This window comes from Alternaria infectoria (genome assembly GCF_024043175.1).
Source record: "Alternaria infectoria strain BMP 0036 chromosome Unknown scaffold_20, whole genome shotgun sequence".
Lineage (NCBI taxonomy): Eukaryota > Fungi > Ascomycota > Dothideomycetes > Pleosporales > Pleosporaceae > Alternaria > Alternaria infectoria.
The window spans coordinates 13,887-29,442 of record NW_026250709.1 but is presented as its reverse complement, the minus strand read 5'-3'; the positions used below and the strand labels follow the sequence as shown (position 1 = coordinate 29,442).

At 54.0% G+C, this 15,556-nt stretch overlaps 6 protein-coding genes across 6 annotated transcripts; 2 read left to right on the top strand and 4 right to left on the bottom strand.

The window, feature by feature from the left end:
* Positions 1-395: 395 nt before the first annotated feature.
* On the top strand, positions 396-1,175 carry J4E92_008936 (uncharacterized protein; the record flags this gene model as incomplete). Its single annotated transcript, XM_051500285.1, has 2 exons — positions 396-671; positions 729-1,175. The coding sequence occupies 2 exons, from the start codon at positions 396-398 to the stop codon at positions 1,173-1,175; spliced, it is 723 nt and encodes a 240-aa protein (XP_051349373.1).
* A 2,999-nt stretch (positions 1,176-4,174) lies between these two features.
* On the bottom strand, positions 4,175-5,251 carry J4E92_008935 (uncharacterized protein; the record flags this gene model as incomplete). Its single annotated transcript, XM_051500284.1, has 1 exon — positions 4,175-5,251. The coding sequence occupies one exon, from the start codon at positions 5,249-5,251 to the stop codon at positions 4,175-4,177; it is 1,077 nt and encodes a 358-aa protein (XP_051349372.1).
* A 215-nt stretch (positions 5,252-5,466) lies between these two features.
* On the bottom strand, positions 5,467-6,697 carry J4E92_008934 (uncharacterized protein; the record flags this gene model as incomplete). The annotated part of the gene is made up of 2 exons (XM_051500283.1): positions 5,467-6,367; positions 6,693-6,697. The coding sequence occupies 2 exons, from the start codon at positions 6,695-6,697 to the stop codon at positions 5,467-5,469; spliced, it is 906 nt and encodes a 301-aa protein (XP_051349371.1).
* Positions 6,698-6,823: 126 nt separating this feature from the next.
* On the bottom strand, positions 6,824-8,369 carry J4E92_008933 (uncharacterized protein; the record flags this gene model as incomplete). Its single annotated transcript, XM_051500282.1, has 2 exons — positions 6,824-8,209; positions 8,259-8,369. The coding sequence occupies 2 exons, from the start codon at positions 8,367-8,369 to the stop codon at positions 6,824-6,826; spliced, it is 1,497 nt and encodes a 498-aa protein (XP_051349370.1).
* A 591-nt stretch (positions 8,370-8,960) lies between these two features.
* On the bottom strand, positions 8,961-9,890 carry J4E92_008932 (uncharacterized protein; the record flags this gene model as incomplete). The annotated part of the gene is made up of 1 exon (XM_051500281.1): positions 8,961-9,890. The coding sequence occupies one exon, from the start codon at positions 9,888-9,890 to the stop codon at positions 8,961-8,963; it is 930 nt and encodes a 309-aa protein (XP_051349369.1).
* A 424-nt stretch (positions 9,891-10,314) lies between these two features.
* On the top strand, positions 10,315-15,160 carry J4E92_008931 (uncharacterized protein; the record flags this gene model as incomplete). Its single annotated transcript, XM_051500280.1, has 2 exons — positions 10,315-10,647; positions 10,694-15,160. The coding sequence occupies 2 exons, from the start codon at positions 10,315-10,317 to the stop codon at positions 15,158-15,160; spliced, it is 4,800 nt and encodes a 1,599-aa protein (XP_051349368.1).
* Between the last annotated feature and the right edge of the window lie 396 nt (positions 15,161-15,556).

The window sequence follows — 15,556 nt, the reverse complement described above, 5'->3', positions numbered from 1 at the left end:
CTGGGAGTGCACGTACATGGTCTCGCAAATGATGGCATGACGCCGAAAGAGCGTGCTGCGCTGACGCAAGACGACCCCGAGTATAGATTGAGGTATACACGAAGCCAACTTCTGGCGCGCAACGAACACAAGAGTAGTCCACCGCGCACACATAGCTAACTGGGCTTTAGAGTCATCGGATCCAAGATTCAGGTAGCTGGCTGGACCACCTCTGCCTGCTTACTTTGGTCTCTCAAGCTATGTGTAGCAGCCTTTTACCTTCGTCTCACGGTGTGTATATCTATCGCAGTAGCCCGGGAAGCTTTGACTGACATGAATCACAGGCTGGTCTTGGGATGTACACGATCCGCATTTACATCGCTTTCGCGTCCATCATTACCAGTTTTGTGATCATCATGTTCACTATATACCTCTCCTGTCGACCATTCTGGCGCTACTGGCAGATCAATCCCGACCCCGGAAACTCGTGTCAAGCAGCGATATCGAAGCGCCTCATCTGGGTCACATTTGTCTTCAACGTATCCACCGACGTTTATCTGCTACTGATACCAATTCCTATGTTATGGAAGTCGAGATTGAGAACGTACAAGAAGGTTGCCGCTATGCTTGTACTTGGCGCTGGCATGCTCGTCATTGTGTGTGCGATATTGAAGAGCATCTATCTTATCACGGTAAGACACAGTGGCACAATCGCTATACAATGGTCTTCAAGACTGACCGATCTCTAGGACCCTTTGAAGAGTGCCGAGCTCACCGCCTCTTGGGGTACTCGCGAGACCTTTATCGCCATATTTACGACGAACCTTCCCATGATCTTCCCATTGCTCAGGAACTGGCTCACGCCTTTCCTACCCAGTACGATCGGCTCCAGTAACGCAAAAGGTCAAGAACCCCCAGGTAGTGACTTCGAAACAATTGGGGGTGGATCCGGGCCCGGTGGAAAACGGGCGAGCCGGAGGGCGCCGCACCGGGCGCGCCACACTTTCGGGGGCCTGACGCTTGACAATGAGAGTGAGGAAGACATGATCAAAGGGAATGATGTGGCCATGCATCCTATGCAGACTGACTCTGCCAAACCAGATGTAAAGCATGTTATTGTCGTGTCGAGCGAGGTCAGCGTGATCTCCGAAGATCATAGCGGTGTCCAGCGAAAAGCATCTTTTCAGATCATGTAGTGAGTTATCTTCACGCTCCAGTGCCGACGCAACTATACGCTTCTACAACCTCATCTGACTTGGTCTTTCTATCCATGGCGTTCGTGATGCAACTTGAGTCAAATTTCACCGCATTGACACTACGCGACTGCTCCTGAGGCTCACACAAAGTCTACCCGCAGGGATCTGCAAGTGCGCGGTCTGCGGCTGAGGGTTATATTGCGACAGGATGCAGGACACGAGAGAACCATGTTGACTGTAAGTCCAGGCCAACTTCCGAGCTTGAGCCCCAGAGTGTCCATTGTCGGAGTCTGTCATCTAATGGATACGAGGCACCATCCCCATCGGCCCACAATAATACAGGAACAGAGTCCATGCTGGGCTCTATGATACCAAATAACCCGTCAAAGAAAACTCTCGTGCTGGAAGATGCGCCCCGGTCTTTGCCCAGGGTACTAGTGGCGGCTTGATCGTCGTCCGCTCCGTGGTCGCTTATGTCCCCATTAATATAGGCTTTTGCCATAAGAATGTCTTCCTTGTGAGTGAGCAAGTAGACTGATAGTTGCTCGACAACGTCTGCAATTGTAACAGTACCGCCATCTGCTCTGGTAACAGGTAAGGGCTCTGGTCGCTGATAGCGACGATTTTCCTCAAACCCAGGCTCGTCGAACTCTTCATCGCTGAAACCTGTTTCGAGAGCTGCGAACTCGTTGAGCTCGTCGATGCTGAAGGCTATCTTGGTGAGAGGGATCTCGGAAGCTGGTTCTGATCCGATGGCGTGACCGTCAAAGGGCGATAGGTCAGTCTATGGATCATCGAGAACGAGGATGTTGGAGATGTCCTCGAAGACCGACCAGCGGAGACGCTCAAACGCTTCATTGAGAGGAACGGCTCCTCGGGTGTTGGTCAAGCTTCCATTGGGACGATCGGGCAGAGGCGCGGTAGTCATATTAAGGCCGAAAGCTGTGATGTACAATCTGAAGTAGATTTTGCGAGCATACCTTGACGATACGGGTGTACGGCTTTGACGATGACCCACTCTGGACCCTTGCACCCAATCGGGCTTAGTACCGAGGCTCGCCAGCCCCGGGCCTTGTCAGATCGGCTCATGTCTAACGAACCTTCACACCTGAACGACGAACACGCCAATGCATCTCCTATGGACTAGCACATGTATCTGGTTACCTGGAGACGACATCTACGTGAGCGGAGCGCCGACATAAAGACAGATAGGCGCTACAATCTGACAACCAGGCTGTCGGTTCACAACGCTCGCGCTACAACGCAATGTCACATCCGCGCAGTCATGTTCACATGCCAGAACAAAGCATCGTAGACAGTGAAGGCCAAAACCACTTACAGGCCGCGTCTGGCGCACTTCGAAACGACGTTGTTGGGCCATAACCTGACATATCAACTTCGTGAATCGTCTGTGGTTTGTGATCTCATTTCTGTGCGTCGATTCCCACCAAGACTCCTTCCCTCCTGGCTCCATCGCATATTTCATCACCGGAAACATGGTACTACTGAGTAAGGCTGAACCGGAGCAAATAGCAATGTAAGTCCCACACTCTACATGTAACGCCCCGAAGTGCTGGGCGACTAACAATTGCCAGCGGTGCGATGAACCAATCCAACTCTCCCCTCCTCAAACTCCCCGGAGAGCTCAGGAACCGGATCTACAAATACGTCCTGGACAGTGATGTCACTTGGCACATCACATGCCACAAAGACCATGCTTGGCGGAAAGTCTCACGTTATCACGACGATTGCGAGTGTGTTCTGTGTGGTAATCCGACAATTCGGGCTTTCGGGTCTACTCTACACCAAGTCTCTCGTCAGATACACCAAGAGACATGGCTACTCCCCTACGCCTTGAACACATTCGAGGCGGACTATTACGGAGGCACTTCGATCGATGCTCTGGTGTGGTGGCTACACCAGCTGCCAGAGCCCGCAAGATCTGCGATACGCTCTCTCCGAATGAATGAAGGTCATTGCGGCGAGATCACGAAAGATGTCCTTGAGACGAGGTTTCCGGCATGGTGGACTGTGGGACACCCGCATAGAGAGCGTCGCGTTATGCGAATGCGCGGGCCTGTACAGGGCATGCGCATGGTAGATGGCGTGGATGAGTTGTATGCTCTCCTACCGGGCCTTGAACGCATTCATCTCGTCCTTAATGTAAGCAAATTCGCGGTGAGTTGGAATAAGCCAGATGACGTGGCTGTTCGGCGCGCCAAAACTATGGCCATCGCACAGCTACGTCCCGAAGTCGAGAGGATGTTTGGGCGACCGAAGGTTTGCGTGAGTATGGATGTGCATGTACTTTTCGGACACGGCTGTGGTTGATGGTACATGGCGCTTGTCAGTCATCGCGCGAATCGATGGCTCTTCTTGAGCTAGGTTCAGACACATGTTGATGGAAATGTTATCGGCCTCTAGGTATGCTTGTGGACTACATTGCGAAGATGAGTTATAGATGTATAGAGCAGCGGTATCGTTCGCGACGACACACCTCTGGGACGACTCCGACTATGCTTATCTTTTGAGGTGAAGGGGGCAAGATCAAAGTTAAAGTACCACGTCCTGTAGTTGTCGGTTTGTTCTCACGTCGTAGTCTCACTTAGATCTCACGCTTACAATCATCCTGTCAGAGTCGTCACTTCAGCTACTCTCCCACTCTCTACCCACGGACAATCTACGACCCCGCTGATGATACTCGTTCTTACTAATAGCTCGCCCTAGAAGCAGGCAATGTAAGTGCAACAGTCTATAAAGATGCAATCTAGAATGGATACTCAAGATGCATGGTGCTGCTCGCAACCAGCGCATGTCGCCACAGCTCAAGCTACCCGGTGAACTTTGGAATCGACTCTACGGTCACGTACTCGGGAATCTAACGTGGTATGTCGGCCATTGTCATGAGAAGCGAGATGACGAAGACAACGTCTACGAGATATTTCAACTATGAGAGGAAACCAAGCCATGCCGCTACAAGACGAAGTCGTCCTTAGTCGCTATGTACCTTTAAAGTAGTAGCTCTTGAGCAGCTCAACGACGACATTCAAGTCCTGCGGCCCTCTTACACCACACCCTAACATAATACCCTTGAAGCTCTTGACACCGATTGCCGTCTTCACCTTGTTCCACTCCACGTCCGTTAACTCCTCTTGCGCGGGCCAAAACGATACATTAGGAGCATTCAACTCCTCCACCGTCTTATTTCCCCTCCACTTGTGTACAATCCAGGCAGACTCCTCAAAAGTACCTGCATTGATACCTCGAATCGCTCTTCGCAGACCGATGCCGAATCTAACGAACTTTTCCCGAATAATGTAGGCTCCCGCCTTCTTGAGGTACCAATTGTTGAGCTCGATGTTCATTTTGACGTGCGCGTTCTTCTTCGCGTACATGAGTAGGCCATGGAGGACCTCTCCACGAGGTAGGAGGTCAGGACCCCAATTGGTCTGGTATGTGACCTTGCGGAGCTTGCGGTCGAGACACGAGTCGCTGAGCTCGAGAACGTTGACGAGATACATACCCTCTCTAGGTTTGGCGAGAAGATGTTTCAGAGAGAGCTCGAGAAATTTGGCTTCCGTGCTGAATTGCTTGTGGATCTCGGCTATGCGATTGTACGGCGTGCGCTCGCCAGCAACGTCTTGGATGATGACCTTTCCGTCTTTTGGCGACGAAATGACCAAGCTACCGGGCGTATCGAGAACGTATCTCCACACCTCTTGTCGAAGCTCAGCAGGCAAATCCAAGAGCGCACTCTTCCTATCAGGCTCATAGCGGGAGTAGGAAGCTCCCTTGATAGAGAAGCTCCCGACTTCTTCACCGCGCATCGCGAAACTCATCGAGACGCACTCGCGATCTATACGCCAAAGCGCTCGGATATCCGCATCGCCGCCTATGCGCATTGTCGATGCGTCCAAGGACAGAGTGGAACTGGTCTTAATCGCGCCAGTGGTCGTATCGAATCGAAGGAGCTTCATAGTGGCGCCGTCCAGTGCGATCGCGACGCGCTCGGCCGATGTCTTGTCGTTTTTATACCATCCGGTATAGCGCCTAAGCGTGGTGGGATCGAGTGCCATTGCGATGGCGGTAGGGAGAGTAGAGAAGGTGTATGAACGAGAGATAAAGATCGTAGAGTAGGTAGTAGGAGAGGTGTCGTGCAAGCAAATGTCGAAAAAGCGGACAAAGCGCGGGTGCCTATTGCTACAAACGCTCGCATGCTGCTTCACCTTCACTTTTCACCATATGACGTCGCAGAGGGTATAAGCAAAATCTGAATAGCGCGCTCGAGAAGCTACTTGAGTATGAAGAATTCTCCGTTCTCTACGTTAACTACATTCATCTTCTTCTCTTCTGAATCCGGTGCCTTCTCTTTGCCCAGCGCCCATTCCAACGTCCGGGAAATATCCGTAACGATTACCCACAACAGCCCTCGATACCTCAGTGGCGAGTTGTGTGTAACAATCCAGTACTTTGAGTCCGTCTGCCTTTGCAATTCTAACCCGGTTGCAACGCCGAACGTGGTCTGCCAGTTGAACGTCCAACTCTCTTTGAGCCCGTGAAGGAGGGCAAGCACGTTGAAGTCTGGTGTTGACCTATGTAAAAGAGTCTGTAGAGACTCCTGAGAGGTACGCATCCCGTGTGGGGAGTATAATACCGCTTCGTGTGTGTCTGGTGAAGGCGTGTAAATAATTGCGCTCACGAAGTTGAGCTCATGGTGACCGCGGGCTCGGAAGACCGTGAGCCAGGTAGGTAGCGGGCTGCCTGGATGCAGCGATGTCCAGTCGCCCTCGAAGATACCCGGCTCTAGGTCTCGGGTGGTCATGATGTTGTCAAAGTGGTTCCAGCCGCGAATGATCGCGCTTGCTTCCGTTGTCGCGAACACGGGTATACTTGGCGCGAACGTTAGTAGTGTCGGCTTGTGCAGATGGTCGTCGTAGTGAAAGCGTATGAAGATCGCGTCAATTGGTGATGCATCTTGAGTGATAGGCGTCGTGGTGGGAAAGAACCCAGCGTCTGCAGCTGCAGCTTCGATGTCGCGCGCAATGCCTTCTACATCGCTGCCGTTGTTGACGGCGGGTGGAGACGATAGGCTGAAGCTTGCTAGCCATGTTCCTAATAGATTGACAGGGCCGTTGAACCACGGGTCGTGTACGATGTGATAGAATGCTTTCCCGATGGTAACCCGCTCTTCGCTTGAACGTGGAAAGGAAAGAAGCCATGAATTATCCCCGTTCAAGGATGTGAATATTGGTCGCAACTGTTGCTGGTCATGGGCTGCGTTGGCGATCTGCGTCTTGAGTGCGATAGCACGATCGTTCGCCATGGCAGTGGTGGGTTGTTCCGAAGCCGCGGTGAAGTACGATAGCACCTCATTCAAGGGAAAATTTAGACACCCTGGAGCCTACTTTGACGTTGGGCCAACTGATTTGTATGTTTTCATATTGATGTAGGCTCTAGGGCGTTCGGCTTTTCCCTCATATGAGGTGATAGCACAGAGAGGATGGGACTAACACATACGTCATGTCTGACGTGAGATTCAAGGTCACTAGAGCACGATTCAGCCTTTTACGAATGCTATCCAATAGACTACGAGACGCGGTTCGCCTGACGAGGGGTAGTTACGCCCGTGTTACCATGTCGCCCATCGGCTACGTTACACGATCGAACCAGATAAGGCCGCCCTTCACGTCGCTCTCGAGGCCCACACCGACCGCGACAACCTTTCCGGCCTCAATTCGGATCTCGCCTCGGATAGTACTGTACAACTTTCCCTCCCACTCGCCGTGCATCTCTACCGCGAATGTGTCACCGCTGAGGTGTGCGAACGTGAGCATGTACGGGAAGCATCGATCAGTGCAATCTGCGACGAGCCTGTCGTCCTTCATCTCGATTGCAAGGCTCTTGTACCCAACGTCGTGGTAACTACCGACTATCGCGTCAAGAGGAACGTCAAGCGGCTGCGCATCTTCCACCTTCGTCCACTCCGGCTTCTCCGCCTCTTCGGCATCATCTGTCGCCTGGAAGTTCTTGAAGAACGCGCTCCAATCGATGCGGTCTTCGTCGCGTACACCGAGAACATCATCCAGCAATGTGAACTTCAGGATGTCGTTGACGTACATGGCGGTATCAGAGTTCCCGAAGATGACGAGGCCCCAGTCAAACTTGGGCAGGAAGCAAACCATGGCTTTGAAGCCAGGCACCGAGCCGTAATGCCCGATGACCGTGTGTCCACGATAGCTCGTGCGGGATAGGCCGAGGGTGTAGAGTTCGTCGCTCTTGTAGGGTATGGCCCATTTGTCGTCGCCGAGGAGATCGAAGCTGCGTGGCGTAGCCAGCGCTTTGTGGCTGTCTTCGGAAAGGATAGGGTCGCGTTTGATGAGTGCGCGGATATGTTTCGCGTAATCACCTGCGCTGCTGAAGATGCAGCCTGCGCCGTGGCCTTCTGGTGCTGGCGGGTAGTGAGGCAGTGCGACGTAAGACTCGGATTCACTGTTCCAGTAGTATGGCCTTGCGCGTCGATCGGTGTCGCTGTTGGCGTAGATATCGGGTACGTCGTGGAATGTGTTGGTCATGCCGAGTGGATTCCAGAGCTTTGTCTTGATGAAGTCGGTGTAGGGCATGCCGGTGACAGTTTCGATGAGGTGTACAGCGACACTGAACATGATGTTGCAGTAGATGTGCTCGGTACGAAGTGGTTTGACGAATTCGAGATTGCGCAGATTGCGGGTCAAGGACTTCGCATTGTCGGGGTGTTTGGCGCGCGCGCTGTGGTATGACTCGTCGTGAGTTGCGATTCCGCTCCGGTGACTGAGGATATCTTCAATGGTGACTTGCTCTGTGAGATAAGGGTCGGAAAGGACGAAGTCGTCGGGAAGAATCTTTGACACGGGTGTTGTCCATTGTACGTCTGGGTACTGCTCATCGTCTACGAGAACAGCCACGGCCGCCGCAGTGGTACACTTGGAAGTGCTTGCAAGGTCGAACAGGGTGTCTGTGGTCGCTTCGGTGTCGGGCAGTTCCGAACAACCATACGCCTGAGCGGTGTGAGTGATGCGCGCTGGTTCTTGTGGGGAGGCTTAGTACCTTGGAGTAGATGTCATTGCCTTGTACAACCGCGAGGGACAGACCAGGCACGTGGAACTCGTTGATCTTCTCGAGCACTAGCTTTTCGAATTCAGGAGTCTTGTAAGCCATTGCGTGGATGAGATTCTATACTGTATGGATTCGCAGGTCGCTCACTTTATATGTTAGTACGATACAACGGTCCATAGTCAGTGTGGAAGCTCTTGACAAGCCGAGCCACACGTGCTCTTGGTCAGAATGATTCATCTGCACTATCTTGTATCTATTCCGAATATGGCATTAATCGGTACAGCATAGCGTGCCTTTAGAAGCAGAAGTCGAGATGTGAGTCAAGGCGCGCTGCGGCCGAATCAGGCCGGCGACGAGTTCCGTCATCCGCGTATATCGAGCCAATCAAAGGTTGGACGCCGCGGATTCAGGTAGCGCTTGGAGATCCTCGCCCAATCGGTATGTCGTGGTACATTTTTTTGGGCATGGAAAGAGCTCCCGTTACACTGCTTCCTTGACAGAAGCGGAAGCCACACGGTGTCCCATTCGACTTGAAGGCGGCCTGAATCGTCGCTGCGCCTTGATCATCGTACTTTACGGAAAGTGTCTTGGTCCCGGCAAAGGCGGGATGAGGACATCGGGCGATTGGAAAGGCCAGCAGAGTCGCCGTGAGGGTAGATCCAATTGTACTGTTCGTAGGTCTACGTCTCGCGGCTACAGGAAGTTGCCGCTCGAGAAGCGATCGCCAAAACCCTTTGATTTGCTGAGCATCTCGCGCTTCTGCTTGTGGTTGAGCGAGCCGCTCACAGCCATGTCCTTCTCGTAGTCAAAGGCGCGCTTGCTAGGATCGTCCTCCTTCTCCTTGCCGGTGCCCTTGTCTTGATGTTGCTCGACCAGACTCTTGCCGCGTGTCGCATCGATCTTCTCGCGCATCTTGCGTGCCCTCCTCTCCTCCTCTTTATTGCGCTTAGACTCCGACGTGGCAGGTGCAGAATTGGTGGGCGCGGTTATGCCCAATGCCTCGTCTTGCAACCGCTTGAGCTTTTGCTCCGGTGTCTCGGTCCATGCGCTGCTCATGCCTCCCGTGCCTCCTGCGCCCTTGCCTGTGTTGAACTTGCGTGCGCGCATCTTTGTAGGGTCCATTCTAGCGGCGAGATCGTCCTGCGTCGGGGGCAGTGTCATCCATTCGTCGCGCTGTGCCTTCTTCGGCGCATCGCTGAATTGCGGTTCCGTGTCAAATGCCGATTTCCCCATGGCGTTGTCGAATCCTGAAGACGCTCCGCCAGCTGGTGGCGGCGCGGGCCCAAAGTCATCGTCGCTGCTGTCGGAATCGCTGTCTGGTGGGTTTGGCGGCCGCTCGTCCAGAGGCGCCGGCGGTGGAGCAGGCCCGACTACGCGCGCCGGCTTTGAGGATGGCGGAGGTGCAGGACCAACGTCGCTGTCGACACTGCTGGATCGTGATGTCGCATTTGGTGGTAGTGAAGGCCCAGCTGTGCGCGGAGGTGAGGATGCGGAAGGTGGAGGTGCTGGGCCGATGACTCGTCTGCGCTTGTCGCCGGACTCTGGACTCGACGCGCGATCATCTTCGGCGTCGCGACTGCGCTTGGAGAGGTGCGGCGGCATGGCTGGTCCTATTGAAGGCATCGTGGGTGGTGGGTGTGAATGGAAAGTGTACCTGACTGCGCGTCGAGTGACGTTCTGCGGCGGGAGCTTGGACCTTCACCAACGGCGCGGCACATGCGGCGATCTGCGAACTGCGCCATGAGCTCCGTAGACGCGCCATCCTTGCCAGCCCATGCCAACCCTCGTGGGCGCCTTTCACCCTCTCGACTGACTATACGCCCATCGCATACGCCCTCGGTTGCCGCGCTACCCGCCCGCACGCACGCCTAACTCGCCTTCGCGTAGGCAGCACCGACCCGTACCGCATACCATCACCGAAACCCCCGCGCCGAGTCGATCACACCCACGAACTACAACATCCCGAAGACCAGATACCAGACATCGCGCAACTACCCACAGCTACCAGATGTGCGCCTGAAGCAATGCCCTGCGCAGAACGAGCCTGATGAGCTCAGATTCGGAAGAGAGCCACTCCAGCGCTCACAACGACCATGGAGACGACATAGACGCCAGGGAAGGCGCGGTGGGCACTTTTGATGCACAAGAGGATGATTCTGGGGAAAGCGCGACCGAGCGAAGAAGCTTGGACGAAGACGAGAGCGAAGATGTTCAGTCGGTAGACAACGGCATCGAGGGCTTGACGTTTGCCAGGACACGGCGGAGAAGCCCCCAGGAAGAGACGCATGATTCAGCATCGGTGCTGTCCATACGACCAACTATCGAGGTGGCAGGCAGCCCGGCCTCGACGGATATACCCGACGACACTCCTTCGGTTCAGGTATGCAGCATGGCAGATCAGCATGGGAATCCTCTGACCAAGACAGGGCTCCGGTATATCCTCACCCACGAGCAGCGTGCCCGTGTCGCACAACTCGCTTCGCCCTCACCGACCGACATCGCTGCAGCCATTCGAACGCCGCTTCTCGTCCCGCCTATCTCCATCGCCTGGACCAACGCCGCGCGGCCAGTCACCTGCCTTCCTATCGCCGCACTCGCGACAATCCTCCGTATCGAGCAACCTCGTCTTCCAGCAACTATCCGATGATGGATCCGAGACACCTCAGGCGCCGTGGGAGGTTGTGCGATGGACAAAGCTGAAGAAGGTCACTGGACAAGTCTTCTCGGAGATTGGCAAGCGCAACTTTGGCCGGCCCACATGCTTACATGTGACCGTCTCGTTGGCGATAGGAACGTCGAAAGGCTTCATCCTTATCTTCGACTACCAGCAGGTCCTCAAGTCCATTATTGGACCGGGTACCAAGGCTGTCGAATGCGGTGCCATCACTTCGCTAGCCATCGCTGCTGATCACTCGGCCATTGCAGGGGGGCATGCGACAGGTCACATCTTCACATGGGAGTTGGCGAAGCCGGCCAAGCCATTCTTGCACATCCCGCCTCTGGAAAGGGCGTCTCTGGAAGACAACAAGTCAGATGGCCATGTCTCGGGCGTAGCCATTCTGCATCTGGGTTTCCTCGGCACCCGGCGCACAGCGCTCGTCTCCGCAGATGACGCAGGCATGGCCTTCTCCCATCTGGCGACACGTGGGCTGGGCGCGATCGCGCGGACGGTCAAGACTACGCGCATCTTAGGGAGATATCCATTGTCGGCAAAGTCACTGGAGAAACCTCGGAAACCAAGTTCGGTGCTGGCCTTCGCACCCCTGCCATTAGGCAACGTTGAGCAGCCAACCGACAATATGGGTCTGACCGCATTGCTAACGCCCTATCTGTTAGTCATTGTCTCGACTACCCCGGTCGCACAAACCCAGCACAAAGCGCCCCGACCCAAGGATGTGGAAGCGCACAGCGCGCTGAGTGGGTGTTTGGCTTGGTTTCCGGCTGTCAAGCTGAAGAGTTCCTCCGATGGTTCCGATAACGCGATATCCAAAACCAAACTCGTGTACTGTTGGTCTAACGTTCTGACCATACTGGAGGTCGACTCCATCCTGCCACCCCCGTCCGAAAGAGAAAAGCCTGTCGAGCTTCGCTTCAGACCTCGGAGTCGCTGGAAGGCGGAAGAAGCTATTGTTGCTGTTCAGTGGCTCAGTCGATCAGTTCTCAGCGTACTTACCATCAGTCAGCGCCTCATGATTTTGGAAGACAACACCCTGCGTGTGACAGACTCATTCGACTTGCTACAAAAGCACACTTACCACTCAGACCTTTTCTCACGACAGCTCAAGCCGGTCGTGGAGCAGCTTAATGAAGAAGATGCGTCGCTACATGGTGTTGTGGCAGATGCCTTCTACATGAGTTTCCGGGCGTACAAGGGTCGGCTGTTCCTCCTGGGTTTCAACGACTGCTCCATCGGCACTCTCTCAAACTGGGCTGACCGCCTGCTGGCCTTGATGGAGGATGGCGACTACATTGCCGCTATCGGTCTCGCGACTTCGTACTACCTCGGGGATGCAGACAAGCTCACCGTCGGACTGCCCGACGATGACAAAGCACGCCATGCGCTTGTACAGCCAAAGCTGCTCGAGATGATCACGGCCTCATTGAAGTATTCCTTCTCAAGACAGGACGACCTCGATCGCGATGCGCAGGAGCGTCGAGCGAAAGAGCTTGCTGAGGTGGTCTTCACAGGTTTGCTATGCATGGAGGAATATGACTTCTTGTTCGAAGACGTTTACGATACCTACGAGGAGGCGTCAGCAGAGAAGGCTTTCTTTGAGACCCTCGAGCCATACATACAAGACGACGAGATCACCGCAGTACCACCGAACGTCTTGAAGGACCTCATCACGTTCTATGCCTCAGCCAATCGCTCCGCCCAGCTCGAAGAGATGATCTGTCGGCTCAGCACCGATACGATGGACCTCAACCAAGTCACCATGCTCTGTCAGCAATACGTATTGTACGACGCGTTGATCTACGTGTGGACGAGAGCTATGGGCGACTACATCACGCCACTCACCAACATTCTAGAGCTCATCAAGCTTGTAGACTTTGATGTGGATGAGACAGAGAACATATATCTCACTGCCGCGAAGAAGATTTTCCCATACCTGGCGTACACCTTCACTGGGCGAGTGTACCCTGGCGGCGCGTTCATGGAGGATGATAAAGCGTATAGTGCCAAGAAGGACATGTACCGGTTCCTGTTCTCGGGTAAGAATCTGGAATGGCCTCCAGGCTCGGGCGATGTCATCTTGACACAGTCTGACGGCAGCCCAGAGCCTCCATTTCCGTATCTGCAGCTCGTCTTGGACTTTGACGCTTCGAGCTTCATGAGCATGCTGAACGAGGCCTTTGAGGATAGCTTCTTGAATGGCGAGCAAGATGCACCAAACGGGGCCCAGCTTAATGGCACGCACAAAGGGTCCGCTCTCACTCCCACTCGCCAGTCCATCATCAACTACCTTTTCGGGATAATGAATACCGACAACTTCGACCCGGAGGATATCATCTACTTCTACATGTTCGTCGCGCGGAATCTGCCGAAGTATCCGCAACACATCATGCTTCCGGGGACATCGTTACATCAGGTACTCATCGGTCTCTGCAACTACCCTACGGATACGATCAAAGAAGACTGCCAGCTCTCAGTCGAGTATCTGCTCTCCATCTACCACCCACCCAGTCCACAGAGTCTCGTGCCGCTGTTCGAGAAGGCTGGCTTCCATCGCGTCCTCAAGTCTGTGTATCGGGGCGCACACCAATACGCGAAGCTGCTCGAAACGTACCTTGACGACGAAGAGGACGACGAGGCTGTCTTTGGTTGTATCGCCGACATTTTCCGGCCAAGCAAAGGTGTTTTGAAGAAGCAGCTGAACGAGGTCAGGCTAGTCATCGTGAGTCGCGCTGCAGACTTGGCTGCGATCGACGCGTCGCAAACTGCGGTGACATTGAAGCAATATGCGCCCGACCTGCTCGAGCCAGTTCTCGACGCTATCGAAGCCGGAAGCGATGCGCAGTACCGCTATCTACAGGCTCTGATTGAACCAGAGCAAGTCGCGACCGGCAGTGTCACGCCCATCGATGAGAACTTGCCTTCTGGATTTATCGAGAACTATGTGCAGCTCATGTGTACTTACAACAGCGCGCATGTCGCAGACTTTGTCGGCTCATTGAAGTCCAGCGACCTCCGATTGAATCCCGTCTTGCCCGCGCTAGAAAAGAGCGGCGTCATTGACGGTGCTGTCATCTTGATGGCTCGCGACGGCCTCGTCCAAGGAGCCATGGATCGACTAGTGAAGCATCTTGGTACGCTTCAGACTGCCTTAATAGGCCTTATCGGAGCCGCATCCGAGACGCCAGATGTGGCCAACACCGAGGAAGCAGTCCACGATCTCCTCGAAGACATCCAAAAGTACATCAAGGTTGGCATATGGTTATGTCAAGGACAAACCCGATCCAAAGAGCCGAGACCAGAGTCAACTATCGACAGGCGGAAGTCAGCATACGGGGAAGTTCGTGAAGGAGATCTCGCGCCAGACGAACTGTTATGGCTTGAGCTTGTCGACACGTCCGTACGACTCATCAGAGACACATCCGGCGCCGTTGCTGACCACGATGCCTCCATCACATCAACAGGCATTGACCCAGCCGATACCGTCGACACCGCTCGCATCGTGTCCACTCTCCGCTCCTCGATCCAACTGACCTTCTCCGCCCTTCTCACATCCACCACCATCCCACCTGCGCGAAAGGCCGCCCAATCTCACGCGCCGGCAGACACAACAACCCGCCCGCCCCTGCGCCCCACGCAATCCCGCGCGCAATCCAACCCATCCTTCCTGCGCATCCTCCGCTGCTTCCTCACGCGCGCAACACACACCTACTCGCCCTCGCTCTCCGACCTCCGCTCCGTCCTAGCCGAGATCTTCGCCGCCTACACCTTCGAAGAGACCATCCTCAGCCTCGCGAACCGCTTCCTCGACAAAGAATCCTTCGAGCACGTCCACGAGATCACCGAGCTGCGGAAGCGCGGGTGGAGACCCCGCGGTCAGGTGTGCGAAGGATGCAAGAAGAGGGCTTGGGGGCCTGGTACCGGGCCGGGCGTGTGGGAGGCTTGGGAGAAGAGGGAGGAGGCGAAGAGGAAGATGAGGGACGAGGCGGTAGGTGATGAAGGCGAGGGGAGTGCGAAGGGCAAGGGGAAGAGACCCAGTCAGGCGGATGTGCTGGATGATGGGGAGGAGGAGGGCGAGAAGGGGGAGAGTCTCGTGCTGTTTGCTTGCAGGCATTTGTGGCATCGGTCGTGTTTAGAGAAGGAGAGCGGCGGGCAGGAAGCCGGTGGAGAGGTGGCGAAGATGATGGGAAGGACGGGGTTGAAGTGTCTACTTTGTTAAGCAGGTAGCCCGGCAAGTGCGCATGTATAGTAGTAATCTATTGTTTATTGTGTCGCGATTCTAAAGCATATCTCGCGCTCGAGTTACGCGACTATTACTCTACGAGTATATCGCGAAGTAGCCTACCTATAGGCTATAAGAAAGTACTTAGGCCTTATATTAGAGTTAACTCTATAACATATAAGTTAATCTTATATATACTACTAGAATACTCTATTACTCTAAAATCTATTATTACTTTATTTTTTCTACTTTATTAGAGGTAACTACTATACTTTATATATTATAGTTAGTATACTTTATAAATAGAGTAATTTACTCTACTTATAAAGCTTTCTAATTCTTCTATATTACTTATATTACTTTTTATATCTATTTACTTAATTACTCTAACTA